Source organism: Pantherophis guttatus, chromosome 14 (assembly GCF_059756535.1).
Source record: "Pantherophis guttatus breed Tessera chromosome 14, ASM5975653v1, whole genome shotgun sequence".
Taxonomy (NCBI): domain Eukaryota; kingdom Metazoa; phylum Chordata; class Lepidosauria; order Squamata; family Colubridae; genus Pantherophis; species Pantherophis guttatus.
Window position 1 is genome coordinate 10,979,820 of NC_142076.1, and position 26,616 is coordinate 11,006,435.

General features: G+C 45.4%; 1 protein-coding gene across 2 annotated transcripts in view; it reads left to right on the forward strand.

Annotated features, from left to right (window-relative positions):
• XPO6 (exportin 6) overlaps positions 1-24,989 on the forward strand; it is a 73,699-nt gene extending 48,710 nt beyond the window's left edge. Inside the window, exons 12-24 of one of the 2 annotated variants that reach the window (XM_034420443.3) lie at positions 615-684; positions 3,927-4,086; positions 4,433-4,525; positions 6,454-6,598; positions 8,921-9,067; positions 10,505-10,694; positions 13,591-13,746; positions 14,559-14,673; positions 16,138-16,309; positions 17,409-17,570; positions 19,345-19,443; positions 21,229-21,459; positions 24,161-24,989. In XM_034420443.3, coding sequence (XP_034276334.2) covers positions 615-684; positions 3,927-4,086; positions 4,433-4,525; positions 6,454-6,598; positions 8,921-9,067; positions 10,505-10,694; positions 13,591-13,746; positions 14,559-14,673; positions 16,138-16,309; positions 17,409-17,570; positions 19,345-19,443; positions 21,229-21,459; positions 24,161-24,262 — 1,842 coding nt within the window. In that variant the 3' untranslated portion in view covers positions 24,263-24,989. Of the gene's footprint in view, positions 1-614; positions 685-3,905; positions 4,087-4,432; positions 4,526-6,453; positions 6,599-8,920; positions 9,068-10,504; positions 10,695-13,590; positions 13,747-14,558; positions 14,674-16,137; positions 16,310-17,408; positions 17,571-19,344; positions 19,444-21,228; positions 21,460-24,160 lie in introns of both variants that reach the window. The other variant, XM_034420442.3, reaches the window with a different exon arrangement.
• The last annotated feature ends 1,627 nt before the right edge of the window (positions 24,990-26,616 follow it).

The window sequence follows — 26,616 nt, forward strand, 5'->3', positions numbered from 1 at the left end:
GATCTCCTCTAGGCCTGACCGGTTTGATCGCCTTGCAGTCCAAGGGATTCACAGGAATCTTCTCCAACACCAGAGTTCAAAGGCCTCAAGTCTTTGGCGCTCAGCCTTCCTTATGGTCCAACTTTCACAGCCACACATTGCAACTGAGAAAACCATAGCCTTGACTATACACACTTTTGTTGGCAGGGTGATGTCTCTGCCATTTAGTATGCGGTCTAGCTTTGCCATGGCTTTTCTCCCCAGGAGCAAACTGGGCAAGCTGAACAAGGCTAGTGGACTTTTTTTCCCCCTTGAAGATGTTTCGCTTCTTATCCAAGAAGCTTCTTTAGTTCTGACTCCCCTTCAAGGAAAAACAAATCCAGTTGCCTTTTGAAAAAGCACCTTTGGCACAACCATGACCTGGATGACTGAGAATCTCCATAGACAATAGAAATTGTGCTTGGACACTTGCTGAGAAGGTCAGATTGGGAACCATGCCATAGAGCTATGCTGAGCTTTCAAACTGAATTTCTGAATTGGTTTTTTTCCCATTCTTCGTGCTTGAGATGTCTCATCCACTTTGACTTTAATTTCAGCTCTTGTAGTTACACCTTCCTTTTTTTTTTTTGCTTTAGTTTCCAGTGCTCCAGGAAAATCTGGATGTGTATCTGGGACTCCAACAGTTCATTGTCACCTCAGGGACAGGTAAGGTAAACTTTCTGTGTTTGAAGTCTCAGGTCAATTCAATGTGACCAATATTCATTAATATTAGGAGCCCTGGTGGCACTATGGTTAAATTGCAGTATTGCAGGCAAACTCTGCCATAACCTGGAGTTTGATCTTGAGGGGGCTCAAGGTTGACTCAGCCTTCCATCCTTCCGAGGTGGGTAAAATGAGGACCCAGATTGTTGGGGGCAATATGCTGACTCTGTAAACCACTTAGAGAGGGCTGTAAAAGCACCGAAAAGCGGTATATAAGTCTAAGTGCTATTGCTATAAGAGTCGGGGCATTAAAGGGAAAAGATCTCAGTTGCTGGAATTTGAAAGAAGCTGAAAACATATCTCTCTTGAAAGAGATCAGGGTCTGGCACAAAAGTACAACTCAGTTAGAATGTGATGGGGAATTTCAACACCCATTTTCCCAGCTTTGAGAGAGGGCAGGATTTCATATAACAGGGTTATGTACCATTCATCATTGCTAAAATACTGGTGCCACTCCTAACAACCCTTTTGTCAGTGGCCAGAATACGTAGGATCTGCCTGTTTCCTATTTCTCCTTTTTGCCATTTTACCCATCGCCTTTTCCCCACCGAACTGACAGCTGCGTCAAATGTACGCCCCTTTCTTGGGGCTATCCCTGAGAAACTATACCTGGCTATATCTGATGAAGGGTATATTGTACTCCGCAGAAGAACATGCATTCATAAATCAGCTTTGAGCTTTTCGTTATTGCCGTCTCCATTCCAAGCTAATAACCATTTTTAAACAGTCTCCAGAATCGTTATGGAGACATAGGAAAGTACAAAATGAGGTGGTAGCTTGACATTGATTGACAATGGTGTTTTAAAGGAGAGGACTGAAAAGGATGTTTTGGAAGAGCCTGCATTTGGGTGCTTGGCAACTGTCTCATATTTATGACGGTTGCAGTGTCCCAGGATCACCTAATCCCCTTTTGCGACCTTCTGACCAGCAAAGTCAGTAGTGGCCAAAATTGTGGAAACTTTTTGGGAAAAGTATATTTTCTTTTTTCTTTTTTTTATAAAAGTTTTTTATTTTTATTTCTCATAAAACATACATAAATGTACAATCTCTTTAACCATTCTTATCACATATATTATCTTTTGGTTTCCATATTGGTTCATTCTTCATCCTAAAACTTTAAAATATATTCAGAGTTGCTCTTCTACCATTCCATATCTCCCTTCTTCCACAACAACCCTTCCTCTCCTTCTCCCCTCTTATCCTTCTCTCCCTTCTTTTCAACTTTCTTCTTTCCTCCTCTCCTTCCCCTTCTCTCCTTCCCCTTCCTTTCCCCCACTCCTACCCTCTTCATCTCTTTCTAACCCTCTCTCCTCTTATTTCCTCTCCCTTTCTTTCTCTCCTTTTCCCTTTCTTCTCTCTCTCTCTCTCTCTCTCTCTCTCTCTCTGGGAAAAGTATATTTTCTAAAACTAGCTAATAACACCACTTCTTTTTTGAGTAGTACCATAAAATTATATATCAATGGAAAGATAATTTAATCAAGAATGTACTGCCATAATTTTTATGAAGGATTTGCTATTAGAATAGCAGTTACAGTAGAAAGAAGAAAAGTGAAACACATAGAAAAAACGATATATACAAAAATGATCCCCATGTCAGTTACTCCTTACTCTAGTGCTGACACCTTAGTTAGGTAACCTTAAGCATGAATTACGGCCTTACAATGTCTTCCTATGGAGTGAACCAAGTCTTTTAGTTCTGCAGCTGTTATATGAAACCAAGATTGAATGATGGCTTCTATTAACTGGGTTTTATTGCTGGGTCGCTTCTGACTAACCAGTTTCTTTAGTAGGCTCCATAGATTTTCAATTGGGTTAAGATCTGGGCTATTCCCAGGCCATTCCAGCAGTGGAATAGGATGATCTTGAAACTCCACAAAAAAAAAATAAAAGTGGTGTTATTAGCCATCAAACCTCAAAAACACACTTTTCCCAAAAAGGTTTCCACAATTTTGGCCACTACTGTACTTTACATTGGTGATACTAACTTAACAACCGCAGTGATTCATTTAACAACGCTGGCCGTGTAAAATGGAGCAAAAGTCAATTAACAACCATCTCAGTTAGCAGCAGAAAATTTGTGCTCAAGTGTGGTCATAAGTCGAGGACCGCCTGTAGCGCAAACTCAAGATTTAGGGTTTGAATCTTGGATCGTTGCTTGTGGTACCGTAAAGTTGCCTTGTTCTGAAAAGGGCCCGAAGCTTTCAAAGGAAGGAAGACAAGCAAAGGATGAGGGAGAATTAAAGTAAGACTCTCCTTTTTCAGAATCGTCCTTTTGTTTAATTGGAGCCATGAAAGAGTCTCCAGTTCAGAACTGCGATGGGCAAAACCACTCCTTAGACCAAATGCCTGTAATGCAATCCCAATAATTGTTTCATTTCCTGCAAAAGGGAACATTATAATTAGATTTCTCCTCTTGAGAGCTTTGTATGCTTTCAGGGTTATCGTTCTGGACGAGCTCAGTCCTTAAATTCCATTAAGAGCAAAACTGGGACTAGTCCAGGGAGGGGGGGGAGGGGTAACTATGGCCCCTTTACAACCCGTGGACTTCAACTCCCAGAATTCCTGAGCCAGCCATGCTCACCCCTGGACCTAGTGGGTGGGATCTGCAACCTTAAACACTCAAAGAGCCATTTGGACCCGTTTCCCACAGAAAAGAAAACACCGGGAGCCACAAAACTTGGGTGGGCGTGGCCAACTCAACATCACTCACTTCCATCAGTCACATGACCCCCCTAGTCACGCCTACCCAGCAGATCATTAGGGCAGAGAACCGGTAGTTAAAAAACATGGGGAACCACAAAACCCTTTTGACATCTCTCCCTCCCTCCCTCCCTCCCTCCCCACATCTCTCTGTGTCTCTCTCTGTCTCTCTCTCCCCCTCTCTCTGTATCTCTCTGTCTCTGCCCCAGCTGCTTCTCCATCCCCCACCGTCGCCTTTACTTTCTCAGGCCAGGCGAGGAGTGACTGGGAGGGGAGGGCAAGGGGCGGGGCCAGCCAGTGGTGGGATCACCCGACAAGGAGCCACAGCAGAGGGCCCAAAGAGCCGCATGTGGCTCCGGAGCCGCAGGTTGCTGACACCTGACCTAGGGAGTGGGGGAGCAGAGGCCCATTTTGATAGGTTTTTTGCTAAATGGGACAAGCCGTCCCCACGTTTTCCCATCAAGGCATGTGGGGTGCCCCTCCAGGCCACCGACTGAACATCACCGCGGAGAACGACTGCCGGCGTTTGCACTGCTCGTTGCGGGACCTCAGCTCCTTACTACAGGCAGTGGGACGGCTAGCAGAGTACTTCACCGGAGACATGTTCGCAGCCAGGTTCAGCGATGCTCTTACCGTGGTGGAGAGGTAAGTCAAACCCACCGGGACATGATTGCCCAAAGCGACGTTTCTCAACCTTTCAGCCACTTTAAAATGGGTGGACTTCAGTTCCCAGAATCTCCCCCCCCCCCTTTATGTGCTGTACCCTGCTGTTGGCTACGGATGCTTCAGCCTTCACCCCAAAGGTCCTTTTTTTTTCAAGAGACAACTGGACTTTCTGGTTTTTCTTTGAAGGGGTTTCGCTTCTCATCCAAGAAGCTTCTTCAGCTCTGAAGAGCTGATGTTATAGCAAGCAGCAAAATTCTGTTCATTCATAAATTGCAACTCACTTCCTTTTTTTTCCTCCCTCCTTCCCTTTAACCTGATTTTCCAGGTTGGTCAAAGTGACTCTGTACGGGTCCCAGATTAAACTCTATAACATTGAAACGGCGGTGCCATCTGTACTAAAACCTGACCTTATTGACGTGTGAGTATGATGTGAAAACCGCAATACTAAAAGGCACTAGAAATGCTCTCCTAAACTCCGGGCCCTTTATCAAACCCCATAAATGTTGTCCTCCTATAACGGATCATCCTTGAGCCTTGCTTCCGGAGATACCAAGAGCCTATTCTGGGATGAGATGGGTTTAACCGTGGTTGAGTCATCTCAACCAGACCACCTCCAGGCATTCTTCTCCAGATGGTATTTCTCAAGATCCAAGATCAAGTCATTCTCCCAGGCTTTGATAGCCTTCAAGGATCCCGGAAGTGTTCTTCCTGTGTCCTCTTCTCCCACATGCCCCCATTTATCATATAAAGAACAGTTGCAGGAACTGGGTATGTCTAGTCCGATGAAAAGAAGGACTAGGGGTGACATGATAGCAGTCTTCCAATATCTCAGGGGCTGCCACAAAGAAGAGGGAGTAAAGTTTTTCTCCAAAGCACCTAAGGGCAGGACAAGAAGCAATGGAGAGAAGCAACTTAGAACTAAGGAGAAATTTCCTGACAGAACAATGAATCAGTGGAACAACTTGCTTCCAGAAGTTGTGAATGCTCCAACACTGGAGGTTTATAAGAAGATGTTGGATAACCATTTGTCTGAAGTGGTGTAGGGTTTCCTGCCTAAGCAGGGGGTTGGACTAGAAGACCTCCAAGGTCCCTTCCAACTCTGTTATTCTATTCTATCAGCAAGCTGTTGGTAGCTTTTGACAGGAAACCACTTCCCTTGCCCCAAATATTGTGGGACGCTTAAGACCCCTGGTTTCTTCAATCCTACCCTCTCTGCTAATTTCCTGCTGTCTTTGCATTGGATGCCCTCCATATTGCTTATTTCATCCCAGCTAAATAAGCTCCTGTATCCTGAGCCCTTTTGCCCTTCGTCCCATTTGCAAAAGGACATAAGAAAAGCTCTTAATGTTATTGTGCTAATGCTGGACATTTTGGGTGCATTAACTCTTACTAACAAGGACCTAATCGCTCCCTTTTCACCTCTGAGAAATAAACGCAATCTGTATAATTTGAGATCCATTCATTCACCTAGCCTGACTAGGTGGCTCAGTGGCTAAGACACTGAGCTTGTCGATCAGAAGGGTCGGCAGTTCAGCAGTTCAAATCCCTAGTACAGGTCTCCTGCGTGAGCAGGGGGTTGGACCAGGGGTGAAATCCAGCAGGTTTTGACAGGTTCTGGAGAACCGGTAGTGGAAATTTTGAGCATTTCGGAGAACCGGTAGCGGAAATTTTCAGTAGTTTGGAGAACCAGCCAATACCACCTCTGGCTGGCCCCAGAGTGGGGTGGGAATGGAGATTTTGCAATATCCCTCCCCCAGGAGTAGTGAAGGAATGGGGATTTTGCAGTATCTTTCCCCTGGAGTGGGGTGGGAATGGAGATTTTGCAATATCTTTCCCCCAGGAATGGGGAGGGAATGGGAATTTTGCAGTATCCACTGGAGTGGGGTGAGAATGGAGATTTTGCAGTATCCTTCCCCTGCCACGCCTGCCAAGCCACACCACACTCACCACGCCATACCCACAGAACCGGTAGTAAAAAAATTTGGATTTCACCACTGGGTTGAACTCGATGCCCACCAAGGTACCTTCCAGTTCTGTTACTGTTAATTAATTAAAATTTATGATGAATGGAGAATTGTACAGGAGAGGCCCAGCTTGAACCCTCTCGTCCTTCCGAGGTCTCAAGACTTTGCCTTATGGCAATGTTTCTCAACCATGCCAACTTTAAATCGGTGGACTCCAACTCCCAGAATTCCCCAACCAGCATGGCTGTCTGGGGAATTCTAGGAGTTGAAGTCCTACCGGTCTTAAAAGTTGCCATGGTTGAGAAACACTGCCCTCTGAGCGCATACCTCTCCCCAACTCTTCTCCTTCCCTTTTAACTTTTAAGGTCTCTTCTCTTTCCAGACATGCACAATCCCTGGCAGCTCTGCAGGCTTATTGCCACTGGCTGGCTCAGTTCTACAACGAGGTTCATCATCAGAACCTGACCCAGTTTGTCTCCTTGGTCTCCACTGCTTTGGAAGCGATTGCTCCGTTGATCAGTTCTAAGGTATCACCTGCCCGGCTTTCCATTTTTCTCCTCCTTTGGCCAGGTGTTGCTTTTATCTGTTGAGGGATCCCTTCTCTTGCTCCAAAGTGTTGTGGCCCGTCAGCAGCCTGTGCAGATTGTAGCTGACTCTGACAGTGAGGAGGCTGGTGTGTTGCGCCAGCAGCCTGTGCAGCTAGCACTCAAGTCAGACAGTGAGGAGGCTGGAGAAGATGTGGTGCCAGAGGCAGGGATTTAGCCAGGGCCTTCAGAACCTCCACAAGCTCCTTTAAGTGAAGAGGACGAAGAGGAGGAGCCTCTTCTCGATGCACGGGCGCACAGAGCTGCCAAACGGCAGGACTGGCTCCTCAGGAGGAGGTCTCCTCGAGAGTAAGATTTGGGGCTAATTGGCCACTCCCCTAGCCTATTTAAGGAGGAACACTGACTGAAGCAATTTGCAGGGAACAACTTAGTTCACTCTCCTTCGCGTCTGGATTCTCTGCAAATTGCTTCTGGGCTTTCTGCCAACCTTGGTAAGATTGTGATTACTTTATCTTTGGTTTCTTGTAGGCTTATTAACAGCCTTTATTTTGAAAAGGACTGAGTTATTTTAGTAAATTAAGTTTTGTAGAAACTTTGTGTGTGCTGTATTCTTTGGGGGCCGTAGCTGGGGCAGAACACAGAGCCCTATGTTCAGCTTCTGGCGGAGGGGGTGGGGGGGGAGGAGGAGTGTGACAGGTGAGGGAGTTGATTGACAGGGATCTCTGAAATAAAGTTTCCCACCATCCCAACCCAGACCTTGACTTCATTCTTGCTTTTCTCTCTCTGCCCAGTCCTTTGTGTTTTGGAGAATTGGTCCATTTCAATCATCTTGAAGATCCTGGAGTTGGGAGGTCAAGTCTGTCTTATAAGGGGGAAGGGGAATCTTAGCTGTTTCTCCTCCCCAAAAAATCTTCACTTCTGGAGATTTTAGATGGCCGCTCCTAAATTCCACAATCAGTAGAACCATTGGTGATGAAAGATGAATAGATTAGATTAGAATTTTTTAATGGCCAAGTGTGATTGGACACACAAGGAATTTGTCTTTCATGCAAATGCTCTCAGTGTACATCAAAAGAAAAGATACATTCGTCAAGAATCATAAGGTACAACACTTAATGATAGTCATAGGGTACAAATAAGCAATCGAATCATACTAGGAAACAATCAATATAAATCTTAAGGATACAAGCAACAAAGTTACAGTCATGCAGTCATAAGTGGGAGGAGATGGGTGATAGGAACGATGAGAAGATTAATAGTAATGCAGACTTAGTGAATAATTTGACAGTGTTGAGGGAATTACTTGTTTAGCAGAGTGATGGCGTTCGGGGAAAAACTGTTCTTGTGTCTATATGATGCTATAGAGCACTGCACATCAGAACAACTAGACACAAGAACAGTTTTTTCCCCGAATACCATCTAAACAAATAATTCCCTCAAATAATTCACTCAACACTGTCAAACTATTTATTAAGTCTGCACTACTATTAATCTACTCATCATTCCTACCACCCATCTCCGTCCACTTATGACTGTATGACTGTAACTTTGTTGCTTGTATCCTTACGATTTATATTGATATTGATTGTTTCCTGATTGCTTATTTGTACCCTATGACTATCATTAAGTGTTGTACCTTATGATTCTTGATGAATGTATCTTTTCTTTTATGTACACTGAGAGCGTATGCACCAAAGACAAATTCCTTGTGTGTCCAATCACACTTGGCCAATACAGAATTCTATTCTATTCTATTCTATTCTATTCTATTCTATTCTATTCTATTCTATTCTATTCTATTCTATTCTATTCTATTCTATTCTATTCTATTCTATTCTTCTCTACTCGACTCTACTCTACTCTACTCTACTCTACTCTACTCTACTCTATTTCCATATTCTATTCTATTCCTATTCCTATTCTCTTTTTCCATATTCTATTCTGTTCTATTCTATTCTATTCTATTCTATTCTATTCTATTCTATTCTATTCTATTCTATTCAGCCTGACTAGGTAGCTCAGTGGCTAAGACACTGAGCTTGTTGATCAGAAAGGTCGGCAGTTCGGCGGTTCAAATCTGTAGTACAGGTCTCCTGTGTGAGCAGGGGGTTGGACTATATGACCTCCAAGGTCCCTTCCAACTCTGTTACTTCTATTCTATTCTATTTTATTCTATTCTATTCTATTTTATTCTATAGCCTTTCTTTCTTTTTTTTCCATCGGAAGCTCAGGTCTCTCATTTTGTCTCTCGTTTCCCTCTTTCCTCCCATCATTCTACTCCCACTCCGCCCTCCCTCCCTCCAGGTACAGGAGAAGCTCCTCTTGTCGGCCTGCCATCTACTTGTCTCCTTAGCCACCACGGTGCGGCCCGTGTTTCTCATTAGCATCCCAACCGTGCAGAAAATGTTCAACAGGATTACCGACAGCTCTACTCAACGCCTTTCGGATAAGGTAAGGACGACTTTGGTAAGGACCAAGCTCAGGCATCACGATTAGATGCGCCAGGCATTCCGGTCCGTTTCAAACCCGGTGCTTTCGTTCTCGTTCCTTGAAACAAAATCCCAGGAAGAGATTGGACAGCCATTTGTCTGGAACCTGTGTAGTCAGAGCTACAGTCTCCTGCTTGAGGAGGGGGTTGGACTAGAAGACCTCCAAGGTCCCTCCCAACGCTGTTATTCTGTATTCTGTATCTTTAACCACTACACAAAACTGGCTCCTTTCCCTTAGACCTGCTAGCCCTACTCAGAACCCAATTCGCTTAACTTCGTGGCTTCCCTATGAACAGTTGTTTTTCTACCATCTGCTTTGCTATTTTCCTCTTTGGAATATCAGAGAATCAACAGTCTCTCAAACATTTCAAAAGTCTGACTTCGTGTTAAGTAGTATTTTTTTCTCTCTCTCTCTCTCCTGAATTTCAGTCATTTTTATTTATTTTTTTATTTGATTTATATGCTGCTCTTCTCCTGAGACTCAGGGCGGCTTACAATGCGTTAAGCAATAGCCTTCATACTTTTGTATATTTTATACAAAGTCAGCTTATTGCCCCCACAAACTGGGTCCTCATTTAACCTACCTTAGAAAGGATGGAAGGCTGAGTCAACCTTAAGCCTGGTGAGATTTGAACTTGCAGTAATTGCAGGCAGCTGATGTTAATAACAGTGCTTTAGTCTGCTGCACTTCCAGGGCTCTTTTTACTAAAGTTTTGCAGCCTTAGGATTCCAACTGTGTCCCAGCATAAAAAAATGGAAAAATAAGAGAGGGACGACTGATGCAATCTCTTGTTATTTTATATTCTGCCATACCATAACCTTCTGACCATGGTCAAGAGAGCAGCTCCTAGTTCAGGGGTGTCAAACTCGATCTCGTTGAGGGCTGCATCAGGGTTGTGTGTGACCTCCGGGGGTGGGCGTGGCCAAGGTGAACGTTGCCAGATCGACGTCGATGTCGGGGTGCCTGTGGCGCCCGAGTGCTCTGTCAGCTAAAATGTGTGCGGCCCTCCCGAGCTCCATTTTCGCTGATAGAGGCACCACAGGCCAGTCCTTCGTTGTTTCCAGGGCAGCCCCGCGGGCTAGATCTAAGCACCCCACGGGCAGTGGTGGGTTGCCCCTGGTTCGGACCGGTTCGCAAGAACCGGTAGTAAAACCGGCGGGAGGCACTGCCCACCGCCCCGGATGTCGTTATCGGCGATCTGCTTATGCGCAGAAGGAAGGCGCTTGTGTAAGCAAAGCAAGCACGTGTGCGATCCCGTTGCAAACTGGTGGTAAAGATAAGTAGAACCCATCCCTGGCCCGTGGGCCTTGAGTTTGACACCCCTGTTCTAGTTGCGCAATCTTTCTTCTTCTCCTTCCTCTCTCTGGCCTTCAGCTTGGTTGATCTTCCTCTCTGCAGGCCCAAATCCTCCTGTGCAGATCACTGTCAAACATCTTGCTTCTACCGTGGCCAAACCTCCCGGAGGCCGAACAGCAGTGGGCCATTCGTTCAACTAACCATGCCAGCCTCATATCGGCCCTCACCAGGGATTACCGCAGCCTGAAGTCCAGTGCCATCTTGCCCCAGAGGAAAAATCAGCAGGACAATAGTAAGTTACCCCAGTGTAACGAAATTCACTTAACACCCAAAGACCAGGTCCAACACACATAACAATTCCCAAACACATTCCCACCCACCACAAATTCCTCACCCTAAACCACCCAAACATCCTCACAACAGACCAAGTATTGCTGTCCAACAGCTCACTGATGGTGGCCCTTTAGTTCATTGTTGAATGCAATTATAGCTCTGGGATAAAAACAATTCAGAAAAAAACTATTTTGAGACAACCCAGGAGCAAAATACTGGACACAGAGGTTTACCATTCCATGATAGTATGGGAGTGGAGTGGAATTAATTAGAATTAGAATTAGAATTAGAATTAGAATTAGAATTAGAATAGAATAGAATAGAATAGAATAGAATAGAATAGAATAGAATAGAATAGAATAGAATAGAATAGAATAGAATAGAATATTGGCTACGTGTAATTGGACACACAAGGAATTTGTCTCCGGTGCATAAGCTCTCAGTGTACATACAGGCAATAAGTAATAAATCATTATCATAATGATCATAAAACACATTTATCATAAATCATAAGATACAACACTTAGAGATAGTCATAGGATAAGCAATCAACATAAATCGTACTAGGACACTAAATAAAACAATTAATATAAATCGTAAGATACAAGCCACAAAGTTGATAAAAAAAGCAAGCTTGAACTACCAATTGGCATGATGCCTTCGCTCAGAAGGAGATTAATTTCCCCCACAAGCTGATGGCAGGGCTAGAAATTGGCAGACATAACGCAAATATACTTTTTGTTTAGCTTAAAAATTCCTTTTTTGATCCTCAAGGAACTTGTTCCAACAGCTCATGTTCCCAAGGTTTCTTTGAAAACTCGAACAGGCTGGGTTCCCCCCCCCCCCAAAATTTTGAGAAATGCTATCCATTTTCAGATAAAAAGATAATGTTTGGGGATGAGGTATTAAAATAACATAAAGCCTGGGGGTTGGGGGGAGGATTTGAAAGCTTTTAAATTGAATTTTTTTTATCATTTGCAAGTGATGTTTGTACTAATAGCTGTATTAGCCTAAGCTTTGTCAAGGCTTTTTGCTATAAATAAGTAAATGTATTAAATCTGGTTTGAACCGACCGTATTTTTCAGAGTATAAGATGGACCTTTTTCCCCAAAAAAAGAGAGCGAAAATCTGGGTGTGTCTTATACTCCAAATATAGCTCTGCCCAGCCTCGCAAACGGAGATTTCAGAGGCTGAAAAAAGCCTCTGAAAGAAGCTTCAGAAAAAAAGCCTCCAAACAGAGCTTCAGAAGAAAAGCCTCTAAAAGATTTTTATCTAAAATAATATGGCAAGCAACAAAAGAAGAATCAGTAAAGGTTCTAACCAAACTATGCTAACAAATCTGGAGAAGGACACAATAGCCAACAGATTGGAAGGGGTTAATTTATATACCAATACCAAAGAAAGAAGCCTCTGAAAGAAGCTTCAGAAAAGAAGCCTCCAAACAGAGCTTCAGAGGCTTTTTTCTCTGAAGCTTTGTTTCGGAGGCTTTCAGAGGCAAAAAAAAAGTTTTTTCTGAAATGGAGTTTCAGAAATTTCAGAGGCAAAAAATATAGCAAGGCACAGAGCTCACAACCAACGAACCTGTTGCTAAAATTCACCTATGGGAACAGCTGATGGGGGTATTCTGAGAGGCCGATCCATCTGCCAATCAGCTGTTTTCTTATTTTCCTCCCAAAAAACTAAGGTGCGTCTTATACTCTGGTGCGTCTTATATTCCAAAAAATACAGTAATTGTATGCAACCAGTACCGGTGATGTTTAGCGTAGCTATCGTAAGTAATTAGCAGCATATAAAATGTTTTGTTTTGGGCTGTATTCAATGCATGTTAAGTTCCACGTAACATCTTGTACACATGCAAAGCTATGGTCTTGAGCACTTTTAGAAGTATGTTGACTCAGGACAGAGTTGGGGGCCTGTTTTTGAGTTTGGAACTCTTTCGGAATGCTCAACACTGCCATTTGTGCCCTTAACGGGAGGACATTTTGTAAAAAGCCGTGCTCGCTACAGTCTGAAATGAAGCCCTTTGAAGTGGTTTGCGCTCTTGTGCAAGGATGAAATGTGATTCAATATTAGTAGCTCGGGTTGGTAGTTAGGCTGTTGGTTTGAGCGCCGAGCTTGGCAATTTGGTTTGCAAACGTTTCGTCACCATTCGAGGAGACATCGTCAGTGCGCTTTGAGTTGTGCTCGTTCTGACAGGTGCAGGCGGACGACTAGGCCACACCCACCATGGTCATGTCCACCCAGCAATGGGGCAGCGAACCTGTTGCTAAAGGATCTGAAGCCCACCCCTGAATATAGCTGCTGATACTGCTGTGGGGTGACGGTTGGCATGTTTCCTCTTTTTTTAAAAAAAAAAAAACAATTTTTAATTTTTTTAAACACAAAAACATACAATACATCCTTTCAGAACGAGCCATTGATCCGGTCCTAAGTAGGTACAATTACTAATTTCTCTTTAACAAAAGTTTTTTCCCAAATCCCTACTAGTTACCATCTTTTTCTTTTTTTTTTAAGAAAACAGAAAAAAATGTCTAGCTTATATTAATTTACACAAATCAATTACCTTTCTATTATTACGCCTCAAATCTTAATTTCCAAATAGCACAACTTAATATTCTATACCATTATTGCCATAAATTCTATCTAATTAAAAATGTCTTGAAACCCATTACCTAAATCTTAAAATCCTTAACCAAATATCATTTCAGTTTCTTTTTCTTTTAGCATGGATGGATATATCTTAAAAATATAAATCATCAAGATATTTACACATTATTTTAACTGTTAACATTTATCATCTTCATTTTACTGTTTATCTCAGCATAGTCACAGCATGTTTCCTCTTGCTCTTGCAGCAAAAGTCCTCATCCACCAGACTCTTAGCGTCCTGGAAGACATCGTGGAGAGCGTCTCTGGGGAAGCCACCAAGTCTCGCCAGATCTGCTACCAGTCGCTGCAGGAATCTGTCCAGGTCTCCCTTGCTCTCTTCCCAGCTTTCATTCATCAGTCAGGTATAAACTCAGACCAGCTTTTGCCAGCCGGTTGAACTTCGTATGTCCATCTTAAATTAAATCAGGATCACGTCAGTCTTTTTCCTGGATAGCAGATCATAGATGTGCTCCAAAGAAGAAGGATAAGAGCAGGACAAAAATTCAAACTGGGCGTCATTTCCATTTCAACTTAATGTTGATCTGATTATTCTTCAGTCCTTGTATTTAATCAATTGTGCCCTGCTTCAGTCATGGACCTGCTTTTGAAGGTCTTGAAGGATATCCCACTCCAGGGGAAGATTACTGCAAAATCTCCATTCCCTCCCCACCCCAGGGGAAGGATACTGCAAAATCCCCATTCCCTCCCCACCCCAGGGGAAGGATACTGCAAAATCCCCATTCCCTCCCCACCCCAGGGGAAGGATACTGTAAAATCTCCATTCGCACCCCACTCCAGGGGAAGGATACTGTAAAATCTCCATTCCCACCCCACTCTAGAAGGATACTACAAAATCTCCATTCCCACCCCACTCCAGGAGAAGGATACTGTAAAATCTCCATTCCCACCCCACTCCAGGGGAAGAACACTGTAAAATCCCCATTTTCTCCCTATCAGCTGGGACTCGGGAAACAGAAAATAGATGGGGGAGGGGCCAGTCAGAGGTGGTATTTGCCGGTTCTCCGAACTGCTCAAAATTTCCGCAACCGGTTTGCCAGAACCTGCTGAAACCCACCTATGATACACACTGGAAAAACTCAGTGGGGAAGGAGAGCAGTTTTCAATCCTCTGATCCTTGTTCCTTCTTGCCCTCCTCCCTTTCCTTTTTTTTCAGACATCACAGACAAAATGCTAAGCTTCTTCCTGACCCTTTTCCAAAGTCTGAGGGTGCAGATGGGGGTGCCTTTCACCGAGCAGGTGATACAAACATTCCTCAACATGTTTACCAGGTAATACCTCCGTGGAAACACCAGACGCTCACATCGGTTGTTATCAGTAGTGAAATCCCCATTTTTTTACTATCGGTTCTGTGGGCGTGGCTTGGTGGGCGTGGCAGGGGAAGAATACTGCAAAATCTCCATTCCCAACCCACTTCAGGGGAAAGATACTGCAAAATCCCCATTCCCTCCCCACTCCTGGGGGAAGGATATTGCAAAATCTCCATTCCCACCCCACTCCAGGGCCAGCCAGAGGTGGCATTTGCCAGTTCTCCAAACTACTCAAAATTTCTGCTATTGGTTCTCCAGAACCTGTCAGAACCTGCTGGATTTCACCCCTGGTCTTTAGTAGTTATGCAGGAGAGTTTGCTACTGGAAAAGCAGGTGCCAGTTCATCAGTCAAGGGCTTATTAACTGAACTGGTGTGAAATTTGGGGTAGGGGGGTATTTGGGAATGTGTGTTAGTTATTACTTATTCGGGTTTAGGGATTCTATTGCTTTCATTTATTGAGTTATTTATCGAGATGTATTGTGTGTTTCGGGGGGGGGGGGCTGCACCAAGGGAAGCTCATTCAATTTCATTGTACACATACGTTGTGCATTGACAATAAAGGATTTGATTTGATTGATTTCAGCAGTGATTCCTCCAGATCAAAGGAGTCACTTTGTAAACCAGGTCATCCCATTAATAAGTATTGCCCTGGGAATAGAACTAAAATATCCTAGAGAGCCAATTTGGATTTGTGGCGAAAGTGTTGGCCTAGGAACCAGGTATCTGTGAGTTCTAGTCCCGCCTTAGGCATGAAAGCCAGCTGGGTGATTTTGGGCCAATTACCAGGAGACAGAGAGCTCTAGTCCCACCTTGGGCATGAAAGCCAGCTGGGTGATTGTGGGTCAATGACCAGGAGACTCAGAGTTCTAGTCCCACCCTAGGCATGAAAATCATTTGAGTGAGTTTGGGCCAGTCTGTGTCTCTCAGCGCAACCTACCTGATTCCTTGCTGTGGGGAAAATATGAGGAGAAGGAAGAATTAGACATGTTTACCATCTCGGATTATTTCTAAAAATAATAAAGGTGAGATTAAAAAAGATCAAATATATAAATCATTGGCCGGCTCTTGCCATCACTATACTTGGGTTTCCTTGGGTCCAGAATTTACTACAGAATGCCCTGCAGAGTTTTGAACCTGGCCCAATCTACGGTCTCAGAGACCTACCCAACTTTGAGTATCTCTTTAAAGTCACCAGCTTCATGTCCCAAAGGCACTTTTTTTCAGGAGGCAACCAGACTTCCTTGGGTTTTTTTTGAAGACGTTTCACTTCTCCTCCAAGAAGCTTCTTCAGTTCTGACTGGATGGTATTGGGGAATGGAAGGCTTGATACTCCTTGCAGACAGCTGGTCATTTGCAACCTTTTAGAGAGTCGTTGAGGCCACTTGCAGATTTATCTTACCAGCTTTTTGTGTCTTTTGCCACAGGGAGCAGCTGGCCGAGAGCATCCTCCACGATGGGAGCACCGGCTGCCGGGTGGTGGAGAAGTTCCTGAAGATCCTTCAGGTGGTGGTGCAGGAGCCCGGCCAAGTGTTCAAGCCTTTCTTACCAAATATCATTGCACTTTGCATGGAGCAAGTCTATCCAATCGTCGCCGAGGTAGGACGAGCAGCCTCAGTGGGGGAAAACTAGGAGATGTAGTTGGTTTTTACATTAGGGGGAAAGTGGAGTAGCTGCTGAGGACTTGGCTTATCATTCGTCCAAATTGCAAATGCTTGTTGGCAAAGCAATGAAGCAAAGCGAGACGGTCCATTTGTGCAAGGAACTAAGAACGACACGAGGAGTTACTTTGGAGTGATTTCTTTCTTGTTGCTCACCCGTAGGCAGGAATCTTGCCAGACTAAAGCACAAATCTACATAACTATTAGATACACCCAGGGGTGGGCTGCTGGGTGTTCGCAGGGGTTCGGGAGAACCTCTAGCTAAGATTCTGCGCAGTTCGGAGAGCCCCCAAGTCCCACTCCTGGCTGGCCCCGTCCACCCCAGGAGTCCCCACATGGTCCATTTTGGATGTAGGTAAGAGTAGGGCACACGCGGAAGCTCGGGGAGGGCAAAAAACGAGCATATCGGAAGTTCAGAAAGACCAGAAACGGGTTCGTTTCCAACCTCCAGAGGGCCTCTGGAGCCTGGGGAGGCCGTTTTCGCTCTCCCGAAGGCTCGAAGAAAGCCTCCGGAACCCAGGGAGGCAAAAACACCCTCCCCCCTGGCCCGCCATGGTGCAGGAGGCCGACTAGGCCACGCTCACCATGGCCACGCCCACCCAGCTGGGTACTTTGGGCCAATCACCAGGAGACTGGGAGTTCTAGTCCTGCCTGAGGCATGAAAGCCAGCTGGGTGACTTTAGTTCAATTACCAGGTAGCCTGAGAGTTCTAGTCCCACTTTAGGCATGAAAGCCAGCTGGGTGACTTTGGGCCAATGACTAGGCGACCATAAGTTCTAGTCCCACCCTAGGCATGAAAATCATTTGAGAGAACTTGGGCCAGTCTGTCTCTCTCAGCGCAACCCACCTGATTCCTGGCTGTGGGGAAAATATGAGGAGAAAGAAGTATTAGATATGTTTACCATCTCAAATTACCCTGCAGCGAGCATCCCTCTCTGGCAAACTCTTTGCCTTTCTTCATCTGTCTTGGACCCAAACAGCCCCGTCCGAAGAACCCGTTCCAACCCCCGTGTGCTTTTCTTGTCGTCCCCACCCAGCGGTCGTCTCCTGATGTGAAAGCTGAACTCTACGAGCTGCTTTTTCGGATTTTGCACCACAACTGGCGGTACTTCTTCAAGTCCAACGTCCTGGCCAGCGTCCAGAGAGGAGTAGCTGAGGAGCAGATGGAGAACGAAGCCCAGTTCAGTGCCATTATGCAGGTATCATAACGATGATGATGATGATGATGATGATGATGTTATCCATTCGGTCACGCCCGACCCTCGGCGATTCTGTGGGCCAGGTCTCTCTCCACATCTTCTGATCTTGCACTGCTTCTTTGAGTTGTTCTATGCCCTGGCTGGTGTCATTCTGTTGAGCCACAGTGGCGCAGTGGTTAGAGTGCAGTACTGCAGGCTACTTCTGCTGACTGCCAGCTGCCTGCAGTTTGGTAGTACGAATCTCAGCAGGCTCAAGGTTGACTCAGCCTTCCCTCCTTCCGAGGTGGGTAAAATGAAGATTGTTGATAGTTGGGGGCAATAGGCTGATTCTGTAAACCGCTTAGAGAGGGCTACAAAGCACTGTGAAGCGGTATATAAGTCTAAGGGCTATTGCTATTAACTCGGCCTTCCCTCCTTCCGAAGTTGATAAAATGAGGACCCAGATTGTTGTAGGGCAAGAGGCTGACTCTAAACCACTTAGAGAGGGCTGTAAAAGCATTGTGAAGCACTATATAAGTCTAAGTGCTATTGCTGTTGCCCTTCCTTCCTTCCTTCCTTCCTTCCTTCCTTCCTTCCTTCCTTCCTTCCTTCCTTCCTTTCATGGTGGCATAGTGGTTAGAACACAATATTGCAGGCTAAATCTGCCGACTGCCAGCAGTTCGATTCTCACCAGCTAAAGATTGACTCAGCCTCCCATCCATCCGAGGTGGGTAAAATGAAGACCCAGATTGTTGGGGGCAATAGGCTGACTCCGTAAACCGCTTAAAGAGGGCTATAAAAGCACTGTGAAGCAGTATATAAGTCTAAGTGCTATTGCTATTGCTATAACGGAAGGATGTTTTGCTCTTGGTTCTTTTGACAAATCAGATTTTCTTCTGTTTCTCACCTTTCTAGCTCCCCTGCATCTTTGGGGCACAGTTGGCAGCTACTGATGGCCTTTCCAGAATCTGTAGATTTGTGTGGGTCACAAGAGAATAGAGCAGGGGGCTCCAAACTTGGCAACTTTAAGACTTGTGGACTTCAACTCCCAGGATTCGCCAACCAGCCATATATGGTTTGGAGACCCCCACCCCCGGTATAGAGGATGGAGTAAGACCAGCCAGAAAAAACCCTGGTTTAGGATAACCTCTTGAAAATGGTACTGTGGTTTACTCCAGAACAAACCTTGGCAACCTTAAGATATGTGGACTTCAACTCCCAGAATTCCCTCGCTCCAGAGGTTGAATGCACGCTGTTCTCAAGACAGGCTGAAGGATTCCTTTAGTGCAAGTCCACATTCTGTGCTGCCACAAGCTTCCAGTTTTAGTTACCCCGGGGGTATCTCTCTGTGCCATCAGTTCTTCCCACTGGGCCTCAGCCACACTCTTCTGAGTAGGGGTGGGCTTCAAAAATTTTAGCAAGGGGTTCTCTGTCCGGTTGCTTGGGGGGCGTTTTTGCCCTCCCCGGGCTCCTGAGGCTTCTCTTAAGCCTCCGGGAGGGTGAAAATGGCCTCTGCAGCCTCTGGAGGCCGGAAACAGGCCTGTTTCTGGCCTTCTCGAACTTCCGGTAGGCCCGTTTTTCACCCTACCCAAGCTTCCGCGCGCACCTTGCACTTACCTGTATCCAAAACGGGCCGCGTGGGGACTCCTGGGAGGGGAGGGGCAGGGTGGGTGGGTGGGGCCAGCCAGGAGTTTGGATTTGAGGGTTCTCAGACTGCACAGGATCTTAGCTAGAGGTTCTCCCAAACCCCTGCGAACCTCCAGCAGCTTGCTATTGAGTCTTCTCTCTTCCCTAGGCGTTCGGCCAGTCCTTCCTGCAACCTGACATACACCTGTTCAAGCAGAACCTGTTCTATCTGGAGACTCTCAACACCAAGCAAAAACTGTACCACAAGGTGAGCGGCGATTTATTCTGAAAGCCAGAGGAAGTCGATAAGACTGCAGACGACAGAAAAGATTCTTCCCCACAACTTCCTGCATAGGAAGGACTGTTGGCTTGGCAAGAGCCTGACACACCTGCCATTTCTGAAAAAACTCCCCACCAAAAGGCAAATATGTCTGCAGTGAAATGGTTGTTCCAAAGTTGCCTCTTTTTTTTCAGGAGGCAACTGGACTTTCTGGTTTTTCTTTGAAGACGTTTCGCTTCTCATCCAAGAAGCTTCTTCAGCCACCATCCAGTCAGAGCTGAAGAAGCTTCGTAGAATGGAATGGAATGGAATGGAATGGAATGGAATGGAATGGAATGGAATGGAATGGAATGGAATGGAATGGAATGGAATAGAATAGAATAGAATAGAATAGAATAGAATAGAATAGAATAGAATAGAATAGAATAGAATAGAATAGAATAATAAATAATAAATAATGGAAATAAATAACAGAAATAACAAATAGAATAGTTTATTGTCACTTTGAATGTACACTAATTGGCAGACATTAAAAATGAAATGTCATTGCGTACAGCTCTTAACAGAGGGACGCGGTAGTTCAGTGGCTAAGACGCTGAGCTTGTCGATCGAAAGGTCGGCAGTTCAGCGGTTCAAATCCCTAGCGCCACGTAACAGGGTGAGCTCCCGTTACTTGTCCCAGCTTCTGTCAACCTAGCAGTTCGATAGCGTGTAAAAAATGCAAGTAGAAAAAATAGGGACCACCTTTGGTGGGAAGGTAACAGCATTCCATGCGCCTTTGGCGTTAAGTCATGCCGGCCACATGACCACGGAGACGTCTTTGGACAGCGCTGGCTCTTCGGCTTTGAAACGGAGATGAGCACCATCCCCTAGAGTCGGGAACGACTAGCACATATGTACGAGGGGAACCTTTACCTTTACAGCTCTTAAAGGGTCACCACCTCCAGTTTTACATTACATAAACATGACAAGATACATACATACATACATACATACATACATACATACATACATACATACATAAATAATTATGTATATACCAACTTATATTATATGACACAGAGAAACAACACAGTCTAGTTATACATGTTTATGGCGAGAAAAACTAAACTTGCGAGTTTACCAGACGGATGGCCTAGGGAACAAAGCTGTTACAGAATCTGGTACTCCAGCTAGAAATACTTTGAAACCTCCTCCCAGAGGCGAAACGTCTTCCAAGAAAAAACCCCAGAAAGTCCAGTTACCTCTTGAAAAAAAAACACCTTTGGGACAACCATGTCCTGGATGACTGATAATGTCTTCCAGACCTGTAATGAAATGGTAGATTTTTTGGGGGTGGGTGGGAGGACCCCCATTTTCACCCCGTTTTGTCGGGGTTCCAAGTAACACCCCCAACGAAAGAAAACTCCGAGGCTTGAGGTTCCTCAAAGTTCCATTTTATTAGAGATGTCATATTGGCACATCTGGGAAAACCCGAATCTGAAAGCTTCCAGGTTTTCCCCACCCAAAGGAAAGTCCAAGTCCCTTCCCAACACCCACATGTCCATCCCATGGTCCAATCAAAGCACCGTCCCAACTGGAGATGCCTCCCAGTCACACCCCTCCAGGTGCAGGGCAAGATGTCCTTGACTCTCTGAGAAAGGAATGTTATTATGGCTACATATCACTTACGCTCCATACAATCCCACAGTAGTAAACGTGGCAGGCCTGAAGGCCCAACGCAAAAGATGGCTTCCGGGCCTGACACATTTTTTTGTTTCCCGTTTGCTGCAGAAGCTCTTCCGGGCGTCAATGCTCTTTCAGTTTGTGAATGTGCTGCTTCAGGTCCTGGTCCACAAATCCCACGACCTCCTGCAAGAGGAAATCGGCATCGCCATCTACAACATGGCCTCCGTGGACTTCGACAGCTTCTACTCGGCTTTCCTCCCGGGGTTTTTATCCGGCTGCGACAGGGTGGACACCAACCAGAAAAACGTCCTCGGGAGGAACTTCAAAATGGACAGGGTGAATTTGGGCTGAAGCTGGGTTGGGGCTGGTCCTGCGCAAGGCCGATGGTCTCTTTTATCCCCGGTGGCCAGTACAGTTAGTCCTCGACTTACGACCATTACTTTAGTAACCATTCGAAGTTAGACAATGGCATTGGAAAAAATGACTTAGGACCGTTTTTCACACTTACGACCGTGGCAGCATCCCCATGGTCACATGATCAGAATTCAGACACTTGGCTCATATTTATGACAGCTGCGGTGTCCCGAGGTCATGTGATCCCTTTTGCGACCTTCTGGCCAGCAAAGTCAATGGGGAAGCCAGATTCACTTAACAACCATGTGACTAAGATCTGCAGTGATTCACTTAACAACCATGTGACTAATTGAAAAAGGGCAGTGATTCACTTAACAACCATGTGACTAATTGAAGGACTGCAGTGATTCATTTAACCATGTGACTAAGAACTGCAGTGATTCACTTAACAACCATGTGACTAATTGAAGAACCGCAGTGATTCACTTAACAGCTGTGTAAGAAAGGTCATACAATGGGACAAAACTCACTTTAACAACTGTCTCGTTTAGCAACAGAAATTTTGGGCTCAGTTGTGGTCGTACGTCGAGGACTGCCTGTAGAATTTCCTTGGGAGGGCCATCGCATTTTAATCCCGTTCGTGGCATTCCAGCTTTCCTATTCCATAAGCCATCCTGAGCTGTTCCTGGGGTTTATTTCCACCCAGTCCTCTTGCTGGGAGGCATTCTGGGAAGCTGGGAAGACCGTGGCTTGTTTTCCGAGAATCGTAAAAAAATTAGAAATCGTTCCCCAGAACCATGGACTTTGAATTGTTTGCTTGCGTATTTCTACATTGGCTCGGTGACTTTTCATCAAATAATGCAAAAAACCAAGAAAATTGATTGAGAAATCTCATTTGCTTTTCTGTGGAGGCTGGTAAAGTCAAAATGTCCTCAGTTTTAAAAAAAGCCAACCCTTTATGAGGTTTTGCAGGTAATCATTGTTTGTTTAGTGACCGTTCGAAATTACAGCCACCCTGAAAAAAATTAGCCATGACTGTTTTTCATAGGGCCACGTTTCACACTTACGACGCTTGAAGCATTCCCATGATCACACGACCAAAATTCAGGCGCTTGGCAGCCGATTCATATTTATGACGGTTGCAGTGTCCCAGGGTCACGTGATCCCCTTTTGCGGCCAGGTTCACTTAACAACCCTGTTACTACCTTAACAACTGCAATGATCCGCTTAACAACTGTGGCAAGGAAGGTCGTAAAATGGGGCAAAAAATTCACTTGAACAAACTTTTCGCTTAGTGGCAGAAATTTTCAGCTCAGTTGTGTTTGTAAATCAAGGATTACAGCTGTATTTGGTAAATGTAGCCTTCCCCAAATGCACTTACATTCCGATAAGATCCTATTGAAAACTGAGCATTTTCTATCATACTCTGCCCTCTTTCCCACCAAAGCCTTCACACAGATCAAACTCATCCATAAACTAAGTGTCAGGATTCGACGGGTGCCCTAATTAAATCACGAGCCTCGAGCCAAGCTTCAAAAGAAATCCAGTTATTTATTAGGAGCTTCATGTCGGCAGGTTCCCAAGTGAAGCCAGCTCTGCGCCACATAATTTACGCTCCAATCATGACCCTGTTTCCCCCCTCCCCCCAGGGCGTGTCATCAATCACATTTGGCAATTTCGTGGATTGTAGAGATCACTCCCCTCCGGCCGCTGTGGGTAACCCTGGGATACAGCCTTGAGAGAGAGAAGTCTGGAATGTGCATCTGTCTTTGGCTGCCGTGCTGTTTCCTCGGTTTCCCAACCCCCTTGCCTATGGCAACTCAAGAGCAGGCGAGGAATGCTTTGCGAGTTGACACTAAGTTTACAAAGCCCCGGGGCTGGATCCCTCCTATTATGCTGAGCCAGAACCAAAAAGCCCATGTGATGAGGCAGTGTGATGTGTGAAATCCATTATGTAGGGATTTGTTTATAAGATCTGCTATTTTACTGGTCCCAAAGTTTCACAGGGTAGAGTCTGGACTCCCTGGGACTTAAATACAAGAAAATATTCGGAGAATAAAAGCTTAATAAAAGCGAGCCATAAAAATGATGGAAAAAAATCAATAAAAGGAGAATATTTGTAGCTCAACTGGACTTTCTTTTTTTTTCTTTGAAGATGTTTCGCTTCTCATCCAAGAAGCTTCTTCAGCTCAAAGGAAAACCAGAAAGTCCACTTGCCTCTTGAAAAAGCATCTTTGGGACAACCATGACCTGGATGACGGAGGATTTCCATAGACTCTGAGCTTAGTTGTTTTCTTGCAGACATGTTTTATTTCCCAGCTAGGTGACATCAGTGCTAATAACCCCATTCCCTTCTAGCACTGATGAAGTTACCTACTTGGGTAATGAAACGTCTGCAAGAAATCAACCAAGCTCAGAGAGTACCAAGGTCTCCACAGTCTCTCCTCCTCCTCTTCCTTCTCCTCTTCCTTCTCCTCCTCCTCTAAACCGCACTCCCTTCTAGCACTGATGATAGTTGGGTAATGAAACGTCTGCAACAAAACAACCAAGCTCAGAGAGCACCAGGGAAATGCTCCTATTCTAAGCAGCCTTTTCGAGCCTCCAGCTGACCAGAGCTTAACCAGCAAAGGTCCTCCTCTGGCTCTAACCCGCTTCCTTCTGCCGTTTTCTTCCCCCTTCCCAGGATCTGCCATCGTTCACCCAGAATGTGCACAGGCTGGTCAACGACCTGCGCTACTACAGACTCTGCAACGACAGTTTGCCCCCAGGGACCGTGAAGTTGTAGCCGCCGGCGATGACGACGACGGACTCGACGTTTCCCATCTCCCGTTAAGGAGTGGACCTGGCGTGGCCGCTGCCCTCTGTTCCTCCGATCTCGACAAGCCCTTCCGGGTGGGTGTGGAGCGTCCCCCCCCACCCACGTGCAAGTCAGGGCACGGAAGGCCAAGGCCGTGCCCCTTCCTCCGTTTTCCTCCCATCTCGACCTCAACGGCTGAGTCGGCAGCTCTATCCTCCCGCAAGGGGACTCGGAAACCCGGAGACTGGCCGTGTTCTCCCCCCCCCCCGCCCCCCCGGCTGGGTGTTTTGTGTCTTAAATACCGTGGTGTTGATTCAAGCCTACAGGTCTCGGTGACTCGTCTTGTGTAACAAACATGAGGCAGAAACACCACAAAGTCTATACTTGAGGGGGGTCTTCCCACTTTCATGCCATTCCACCTGCTGCCCTGCCCTTCTCCCCCCGTCGCTGAAAGGACGGTCCCTCCCCAATAACATCCTCCCCCCCCCACCCCCGGTTCTGTTTTTACAATGCCTTGAACCCTCCCTGCCCTTGGTGGAAATTCACAGAGGAAAAGAGAGAGAGAGAAAGAGAGAGACCAACAGACTGACCTCTGTTTCTTTTGTTATGATTTTTTTAAAACCGTGGTTTTTGTTTTTATTTTCCTCGTCATTCCATTGTGATAACTAAACTGTGCTTAATGGAAATAAAGAAATGCTTACTTTGTTGTTTTAAACAGACGGGAAAGCAGCTGTTGTGACCCAGGCCCAAGTAGGTGTTATCAGACGCAATCAGTTCGAAACAAACAGACTTTATTCGAACAGCTGAGAATTAACTCATTCTCAAGCGTAGTCCAAACTAATTCAAAACAAATTCTTCATAACACAATTCTTCAGCCTTATCACCAACCTTGGTCTAATTAGGCAACCTGCCAAAGGCTTTTCTGGGAAAAGTTCAGAAGCAGAAGACGCCGACCAGAGATAAGTGCAGCAAGACAAGAAACAAATCTATCAACAGTTGTTTTCCGGCAAAGAGCCCAAGAGCCATTGCTGGTCTTTTAAGCCTTATGGGAGGGGCCAATCATCTCTTGGCCTTACTCCTGAGTCGTCCTCTTTGCTTGAGCTGCTCTTGCCTTCTGGCAGCTCTTCTCATGCGTGCATTAGGAACAGGCTCCTCCTGTTCCTCCGCCTCTCTACTGTCAGCCTTTGGAGGCTCCGGAGTCCGCGCATTGCTCCCCGATGGCCCTGGCCCCATCTCTGCCTCCGGAACAGAGCCTTCATCCAGGCCTTCCGCAGCCTCCAGGACTGGCCCATGTTCTTCCTCAGCCTCCTCACTGTCCGACTCCGCTGCCAGCTCCACAGGCTACGGGCAGATCACAACAGCAGCCTCACTTTCATAGAAGGATCTCAGGTCCCAGGACATCCAGATGCTATCACTGGAGGGTCCCCATCAGGGGTGAAATGCTACCGGTTCGGGCCGGTTTGCTCGAACCGGTAGTAAAAAAAGAGTTCTGACGATCAGTTGAGTGACGGACGATCGTTGGAACTTTTTTTTTTTTTTTACTTTTTAAACATTTTTTTTACTACTGGTTCCTGAGAAATGCTTTAAAAATGCTTTTAAAACTAAAAAAAAAAAAGTTCTGAGAATTGCACATCGCTCAGCTGATCGTCAGAACTTTTTTTTTTTTTTAACTTTTTAAGCATTTTTTTACTACCGGTTCGGGCAAGCAACTTGTTTCGTTAAAACAAGTGGTAAGAGAGGTCGTAAAATGAGGCAAAACTCACTTAACAAACATCTCACTTAGCAACAGAAATGTTGGGCTCAATTGCGGTCATACGTCAAGGACTACCTGTATCCTGCATTATTTTATACTGTTTTTAAAAAAAAAAAAAAAAAAAGACATGCTTTTCTTTGTGATAGCCCAATAACAGAAAACTCTGTTTCTCCTCACTCAGGGGTCAGTAACCTGCGGCTCTGGAGCCACATCTGGCTCTGGAGCTGCATATGGCTCTTTCACCCCTCTGCTGCGGCTCCCTGTCACTCAAAATATGTGTCTCAATCACCAATGTGCAACACCCGCCGGCACATGATTTATTGAGATTTTCAACCCCTGGTAGGCCAAGAAAAGAAAAGTTTCAGAAGAAAACAGAACATTTAATTCAACTACATATGCTAGTTTTGTGGCCACTCAAGAAATAGCCAGGCACGGGAAGTGTTTGGTGGCTCCCGGTGTTTTCTTTTCTGTGGGAAACAGGTCCAAATGGCTCTCTGAGTGTTTAAGGTTGCAGACCCCTGTCCTAACTGATAAACGGATGCTGAGTGAGATGCTTAAGGCCATTTAGTGAAAAGATGGATAAACTAAA